The 8,113-nt window shown below is 36.9% G+C and overlaps 1 protein-coding gene across 2 annotated transcripts in view; it reads left to right on the top strand.

The window, feature by feature from the left end:
* Positions 1 to 4,268, top strand: part of LOC107744892 (decorin-like) — a 19,774-nt gene extending 15,506 nt beyond the window's left edge. The window contains exons 3-8 of one of the 2 annotated variants that reach the window (XM_016558705.1): positions 649 to 761; positions 1,732 to 1,945; positions 2,046 to 2,159; positions 2,270 to 2,363; positions 2,759 to 2,897; positions 2,982 to 4,268. In XM_016558705.1, coding sequence (XP_016414191.1) covers positions 649 to 761; positions 1,732 to 1,945; positions 2,046 to 2,159; positions 2,270 to 2,363; positions 2,759 to 2,897; positions 2,982 to 3,182 — 875 coding nt within the window. In that variant the 3' untranslated portion in view covers positions 3,183 to 4,268. The remainder of the gene's footprint in view (positions 1 to 648; positions 762 to 1,731; positions 1,946 to 2,045; positions 2,160 to 2,269; positions 2,364 to 2,758; positions 2,898 to 2,981) is intronic. The other variant, XM_016558704.1, reaches the window with a different exon arrangement.
* Positions 4,269 to 8,113: the final 3,845 nt, after the last annotated feature.

The raw sequence follows: 8,113 nt of genomic DNA, 5'->3' as shown, positions 1-8,113 counted from the left end.
TGTAGTGAGATATATTCGTACTATATTCGTCTCAGTTCAAGCAGCATGTGAATCAATGACATTTTCATCTTTAATATTTGCAGCACGAAATAAACATGAATAAATATTTGAATGCATGTTGAAAACATCTGAACAATTTAATACAAACGAATGTTTCATGAAATCGATCAATTAAAGTTTAAAAAAACGTCAATGAGCCTACCTTTTATTGCTGTTTTTATGTTAAATGTGAAAAATGACAGGTTGGATGCAACAGACTTTTTATTTTTATTTATTTATTTAAGAAATTCTTCTTGTTACACATGTAGAATGGTAGCTCATAAAAGTTCATAGAAATATTTCTATAAACGGTTTTGTCTATACAATAATGGCTGGAGCTCATCCAAAACCAAGACCACTCCAGAGTTCACATTCTTTTATATGTTTTTTCAGGAATGTGGCTATTCGATTTAGCACCACAATTTACACTCTTGTAGGATTTTTTTTTTGTCTGTATCTGAGTATGTTCTGTTGGTGTTGGACCAGGATCCATATGTCTACAGTTGATGAGATTTCAAAGTAGATTCTAGCCATAAAAGCCCAGATCAGCTCATATCCCATTTCATCAGTGCCATTTTTCTTACTACTTGTGGTATTTGTGTCTCTCAGGTCTGAAGAACGTTCCAGAAAAAATTCCACTTGATACCACTCTCCTGGATTTGCAGAACAACAAGATCTCAGAGATCAGAGAAAACGACTTCAAAGGCCTCAAGGGTCTCCAAGTGAGATATTCAATTACTCACTCTTTCCCTTCTTCTCTCTCTTTTTTTAACTGCATTTTCTTTAATTGCCTAAATTGGATCGTAGAAGCAATGACGTTTCTCAATCCCCTTTTAAATCCAAGTAACCCCTCATGGGACAAGTCCTATTTCACTTATATATACATTTTGAGATCAATTGGCTGCTTGCTGCTGATAACTAAAAGTGACAGTGTGATGTTTTTGCTATGACCTTGAAAGCATCAATTAAACGCAGAGAACATAGAGTCCAAATCAAAGCCATTTGTGAGCTGAAAAACTCTCCAGAGAAAACTGTCGTTTGTCTGCCAGATGTGGAATTAGGTACTAAAACTGTTTTGCAACCACAGCAATCTTTGAAGGCAAATATCTGCTCCAATTTTTCGAAAACACTGCAAAAAATTCTCTGGAGATCTTCAGAAACACTTTACAAAACAGAGCTTCAGGGAAACTCGTAATCCGGAATATGAAATCCTCTGTGTTTCCAATCCATTATCTCCAGAAGACAGCTCTGAGTGTGAGAAATGTGTCATTCCCAGGTGCACAAGTGTAATGGTTCACTTTTGAAACGGATCCATTGTTCAGCCTCCTGAACTTCAATAAATATGCAGCCTCCCATCGAGGGCCCATTGCTATTTCTCGCTTTCCAAGCTCAACATCCACATGGCGCCTGGATCTAATGAAAGATGAATGCAAACAGAACATAAAAATGATGATTTTTATGCACTGGAATGTACTATAGATTATATCAAGTAGCTAGTGAACTTTATATGACTGAATGTCAGGGGTGAAAACAATATTACAGATTTGAACACAAATACTGGAACAACTTTAGGTTGAGTAATTAAAACTTTTGCATTTAAACACTAATAACTAAAGAATTATACCAATAATATCATTTGCAGTCATGTAACTGCCATAAGGTTCCTAAAGGAATTACTTTTTTTTTCTTCAGACACTCATCCTGGTCAACAATAAGATCACGATCATTCATGCCAAGGCCTTTTCTTCTCTGATCAATCTGGAGAGACTGTACTTGTCCAAGAACCTCCTGAAGGATGTTCCTGCTAACATACCGAAAAGCCTCCAGGAGCTGCGTATTCATGAGAACCAGATTAACAAGATAAAGAAGTCCTCATTTGCCGGCATGGCCAATGTCATCGTCATGGGTAGGGATTTTTGTCTGTGCTTATTAGAAAACATTATTAGAAACAGTGTAACAATACTGCAATATGAACCCGTGAACATGTTGACTCTGTCTTGTTCCAGAGCTGGGCTCGAACCCTCTGAGTAGCTCTGGAGTTGATAATGGTGCTTTTTCTGATCTGAAGAGGGTTTCTTACATCAGAATTGCTGACACCAACATCACCTCCATTCCCAAAGGTACAGAATCATCCCTATTGTGAATAATGATGGAGGCCCCTTTCACTTCAGTGAATTGTATCAATACAACAGCATTGTTTTTTCATTAATCTGTGTCAAAAAATGTTCAGGTCTGCCCAGCTCTCTGTTTGAACTTCACTTGGATGGTAACAAGATCACCAAAGTGACTGCAGGCAGTCTGAAGGGCCTCAAGAACCTGTCCAAGTAAATGCATATCTCTTCTTAATATATCTGTAATTTGTTATGCAAACAAACAGTTGATTTTCCTTCATGGCAGACTTGAAGAGTCTGCATGGAAGCAGCTAAATATGTTTCTGAAAACCTCAGCAAAATCTGACTCCGAAAGGAAAGAGTTTGATACAGAGGAAATAATAATTCAGATTTCATTAGGTTTGTTTTGAATTTGCATGAGAACGACCCTGTGCGACTCAAATACCATGACATCATTGAATGGATCCGTTTGCTTTGGATCACACAGAGAAATTAGAACATTCATATTACAGAGATTTTCCACCGCACATGCCGAGATGTTATAAAAGAGTACTGACTCAGATTTGAGTTGAGTTTGTTAATGATGGTAACACAGTGTGTGTTTGCAGGCTGGGTCTGAGCCACAATGAGATCAGCGTGGTGGAGAACGGTTCTCTGGCCAACGTGCCTCACCTGAGGGAACTTCACCTGGACAATAACATGCTGACTATGGTCCCGTCTGGCCTGCCAGACCACAAATACATCCAGGTGAGAGATCTCACACAAGGTAACACGCCATTTCCACACGTCTGTAAGTCACACGTTGTCACGCTCTCGTTCCATCAATTCCAGGTGATCTACCTTCACGCCAACAAGATTGCTGCTGTGGGAACAGAGGACTTCTGCCCACCCGGCTATAATACAAAGAAGGCCATGTACTCAGGCATTAGCCTGTTCAGTAATCCAGTGCCCTATTGGGAGGTCCAGCCGATCACCTTCCGCTGCGTCTTCGACCGCTCGGCCATTCAACTGGGCAACTACAGAAAGAAATAGAGCGTCCCTTCAGACGGCTTAGTCACTGTTTTCATCCCGCCCCTTCCTGTCTGACCTAATCCTTTCAAGCACATAATTTAGTTTGAATGTCATATCTCAGTTAACCCGAAATAAACTACAATTCCATTTTCAACAGGCAATTTACTGGACAGATACCACATGATGCTTTCAAATAGCCAAATGCATATCATTATTGTACTGAACATACATATTGTGTTGCTATAAGTGCAGAGGAGAGCAGAAAATGTACGATTTTGAAGAAAAGAAAAATAAAGAAAGTAAAGCCATGACCACTTAGAATATCCAATAGTGCACATCACCCGAAATGATCTTTTTTGAAGGTCCGTTTGGATCTTCTGGACCTAAGCCATGTTCTTCTATGTTCTTCGCTGGCCTGCGGAGCGGGCAGCAAGGGGTTAACACACGTCAGCCAGTGCCAATAACAAGAGCTTGTATGCTAGAATGTACTCAGATATTACTTTCCGTGTTGCGCTAGTTCAGATTGTGCTGTTAAAAATCGTTGTTCATTCTCACGCAATGAATTGAAGTGAGAGGAAGTTGGGCTGTATGAGTTTCTCTTCGTCTCAATTCAGATGTTTTGGTGACATTTGTGTTCATTAGTTTCCTCAGATCCCGTCTGCTCTACCTAGGTGAACATAGCGCTTCAAGATGTAGAATAAACTATGTTGTCATTACGACGAAAGTGATTCCTAAACCTATACGCATGCTTTTGCTGCTCTGGTGACTGCCGTGTTATGTGCGAGCTTGTTTTTTTGTACGTGTGTTTCTTTCTTTTTTCGTGTTTGTTGATCGTCTGTGTTTTTCAGTCTGGAAGGATCGGGAGGGAGACGACGGACATGGACACCTGCTTTCATGAGAGTGATGAATGTCTCTTGTATAGACGCTGTATATATATGCTGTATAAAAGAATCCTATTAATGCTTTGAAGCACAAGTACTTACAGTAGTTTGGACTTTAATATATCGGCAATAAAGGTAATCCCTTTCTTCTCTCTCTCTTTTTCTCTCTCTGGCCAATTGAGGGCTCCGACACAGGTGTCTTGAACCAAATAAACAGTCAAATCTCTCACCGTGCTTTCATGGGAACTTTCACTGGGTGGTTTACTGGGTTTGTTCGGGCACAGGGTTGGTTTTCAGGTAAATGAAACCGAATGATGCCTCAAAAGAACACACAGGGCAAACTTTCTTGGATGGATGCTACAGTCGCAGAGGGCCTTGAAGAGCTACGGTAAAAATGTCACGTTTGGGTGTTAGTTCGGTTTCGATGTCAAACAAAACTCCGTTTGTGTCATTTATATGAATTATACAACCATTGCTCAGGTTAAAACACTAAGCACAAAATTTTTTTTTTTTTTCAATGTTAAAGCACTTTTAGGGATCCATTTCTAAGTCAATCCAAGGAACAAAGGTTTTCAGAGCCTTTTATGTGGCCATTTTATTGTGTCCAAAAACAGAAAATAGGCCTACAAAAGAAATTAAGTTACGGTTGTTTTTTTGTTTGCAATAAGACATTCAGTCCTTTTAATTGAGTGGTTTCATATCCTTTAATTCATCTAAATTTTCTGTTTTGAAACTGAAGTATTATTCTTACTCTGTATTTTGGTTGTCTGATATAGAAATTGCAGGTTTTAAAAATAATAGTTGCAATTGTGTCATCTCACTGTCACCACTGCAGACAAATGCAGTTTCCTGGTCGACCATAAACAGACCTTATGAAAATTAAAAAATAGTCATGAGTCTCTTTAAACACAGGGATTAGCTGTTAGGATGGAAGTTAATAGTAGCCTTTGTGGACATGAAAAATATGATATAATTTACTGATTTGATAATGACGAACGCTTTAGGCAATATATGAATCAGGCACTTCAAAAGACGGAATAGAGATGCTGAAAATGTAAGTTAAAGGGGTCATATGATGCGATTTAAATTTTTCCTTTCTCTTTGGAGTGTTACAAGCTCTTGATGCATAAAGAAGATCTGTAAAGTTGCAAAGACTAAAGTCTCAAATCCAAAGAGATATTCTTTATAAAAGTTAAGAGTTAACCACGCCTACCTAAAATGGCTCGTTCTAACACGCCCCCACATATCTACCTCACTATGTGGGAAGATTTGCATAACGCCGCCCAAATGTTCACGCAAAGAAAGAAGGCGTAACTTTTATTCTCGCTGTAGTATTGTTGCCGCTGCCGCCATGTCGTGAAGACGCTGTGTGCTTCTTTGTGAAAGCGAAACTACTTTGTTTGGTCTTCCAAAAGAGGACGATATCCGTTTCGTCATGCCTAGAGCTGATCTGTGCTGGTCGCTGAGGAAATACATCAACTTAGTGCTGTGGATCGCTGGATCGGCTTTCACCGTGGACGAAGCGGAGTCCAGCCCGGGGTCGTCACATGTGGTTGCCGCTCCTCCTAATTGTGAATTCAGGAATTCGGCCAATCACAATGCACTTGATAGCTGGCCAATCAGAGCACACCTCGCCTTTTCAGACCGATGAGCTTTGTAAAAATCGACGCGTTTCAGAAAGGCAGGGCATAGAGGAGAAACAATAATGTACAGTATGTGGAAAATAATGTGTTTTTTTAACCTTAAACCGCATAAACACATTTCATTACACCAAATACACAAAATAATGTTCTTTTTAGCAGCATCATATGACCCCTTTAAGATTATTTTTGGCTTAGGTAAATTCTTCAATCAACTGTGAAGAATGCAATGAAATGGTAAGACATTGAACAGTAACAAATAAATACTTTTATGCGTTCTAATTTTCATATCTATATGTTGGGATCATTTTCATATAGCAGAATTTTTTTAATTCATTAATTTCATAATATATCCACCAGGTTCTCTCTCGTTTCTGTTTGGTGCCCCCTTGTGGATTATTTTGTGCTGCACGATTTTGAGTTCTCTCTCAGTTCATACACATTTTGCTGTCATATGAGCTTTAATAATTAAGCTCCTCCTCCACAACTCAACTGTAAAGCGCAGTGTGTGTGTGTGAGAGAGAGAGAGATGGAGAGGACACAGTGTGGGATTGTGTATGTGTAAATATATGAGTGTGTGTGCCAGAGAGCTAAGTGTATGAGAGGTATATTTAACAACTGTGGCAGTTTAAAGCGTCTCTTCTTACTTGAGGGAAAGAGCTAATATCATCTCATTGCACTGGACAAGAGCTTTAAAGTTTAAGCTTAAGGAGGACAGCAGAGGCTCACAGAGGAGAATGTACAGTATAATATCAGCATACTATTGTCAGTTTAATATTAATTTTATAAAATTATTTGAAGTGTCATTATTTTCATTAATGACATCCAAATGACACATTTATTATTTGTGTTGTGGGATTTAAGAAGTATGAATATCACCCACAATCATATATCTACACAAAATGACTAATATATATCTACACAGTTTTCTGTGAATGCCTGTTTCCTGCCTTTAAAAAAATTATCTAAATAAGCAAACAAATAAAAGGATTATTGTGAAATAATGTTTAAAATAAGAAATAACGCACTTTGTAGCATATGAAACAGTTTTGTTATTGTTAACTAAAACAAAGCTGAAATAAAATATAAATATTAGATGAAAATTTAAACTTAAACTGAAATGACAATTAAAAAATTGTCTTGCAACTAATTGAAATAAAGTTGAAGTGCTAAAACTGAAATAAATTTGAATTAAAGTTAATAGATATGTTTACAAAAAGACAATAGTAAAATGACAAAAGCACATAAAATTACTAACATTTAAGCTAGAATTAAAATGAAAACAAAATAAAATCTAATCCAAATGTAAAAAATACTATAATAGTGTATTAATAATATAAAATAACTAATATATATTCATATAAATTAACATTGTGAGATCTAAAGTTGAAATGTTTTATATAAAAAACAATATGATGAGTGTTATCAAATGAAAAATAAATAAGATTGTAGAAGTGCTAAAATTCCTAAAACTGAAATAAATATAAATTGTATTTCAAATAAAATAATAATAAAAGTGACATATAAATTAGTAGTACTTCAATTTAAATGAAAATGAAAATATAATAAATACTATTAATAAATACTATAATATTATGTAAATAATACTAACAAAACCTGATAAATGTCACATTTGAGATTGTTTTTGAAATTGTTTTATTTAAAAAAATTGTATATAATATAATATAATATCATATCATATAATTAAAATATAATCTACTGACAGCACCAAAATTTATAATTTCTGCTTTATTGAATAATGCAAATTTAAAATCAGCACTTTAACACATTCCTGTCACAATTAGAATTGATGGTTTGTGCGCCACATCATGACAGAAGGGATTCATTCTCAGAATGGTAGTCTCCCTCAGAATAGGCCTGTGCTGAAACCCTGAGTGTGAGCTTTGATCAGCTCTCGGTCTCACATGCCTCCACAGCATGCAAGTGTGTGAGCTGTGACATCTTAACTAGCTCGCTGGTATTATATTAAGTGGATACACTGAGGTCTGAAATTACCCTCGCAGCCGTCTGTGGCACATGTGCTACCATGTGTGTGTGTGTGAGTGTGTGTTTGCCAAAGTGAGGCTCAGCGCTGCGTCTGTTTGTGGCAGTACTGAGGTGTCTGAGGTGCATTTGTCCACCTCAGGATCACCCAACACTTGACTATTTGTGTCCAAACTGAGTCTGAATAGCTCTAGCTAATTAAGAGGAGAGCTGATAGCAGGGATTTTTACATAACATAACATAAGGGATTTTACATAAGTGAACATATTGTTCTAAAACAGCAGCAGTTCAGACATTTTTGTAACACCAATTTGCACCAAACACCAAGAGTGATGTTTAACTTTAAAAAGATTTCATAAATTATAAATATTATACATACATACATATATATATATATATATATATATACACACAGAGAAAGAGGGAG

This window comes from Sinocyclocheilus rhinocerous, unplaced genomic scaffold, assembly GCF_001515625.1.
Source record: "Sinocyclocheilus rhinocerous isolate Xijiao unplaced genomic scaffold, SAMN03320098_v1.1 scaffold258, whole genome shotgun sequence".
NCBI classification, from domain to species: domain Eukaryota; kingdom Metazoa; phylum Chordata; class Actinopteri; order Cypriniformes; family Cyprinidae; genus Sinocyclocheilus; species Sinocyclocheilus rhinocerous.
The sequence above is the reverse complement of the archived record's forward strand: the minus strand, read 5'-3'. Positions and strand labels throughout refer to the sequence as shown.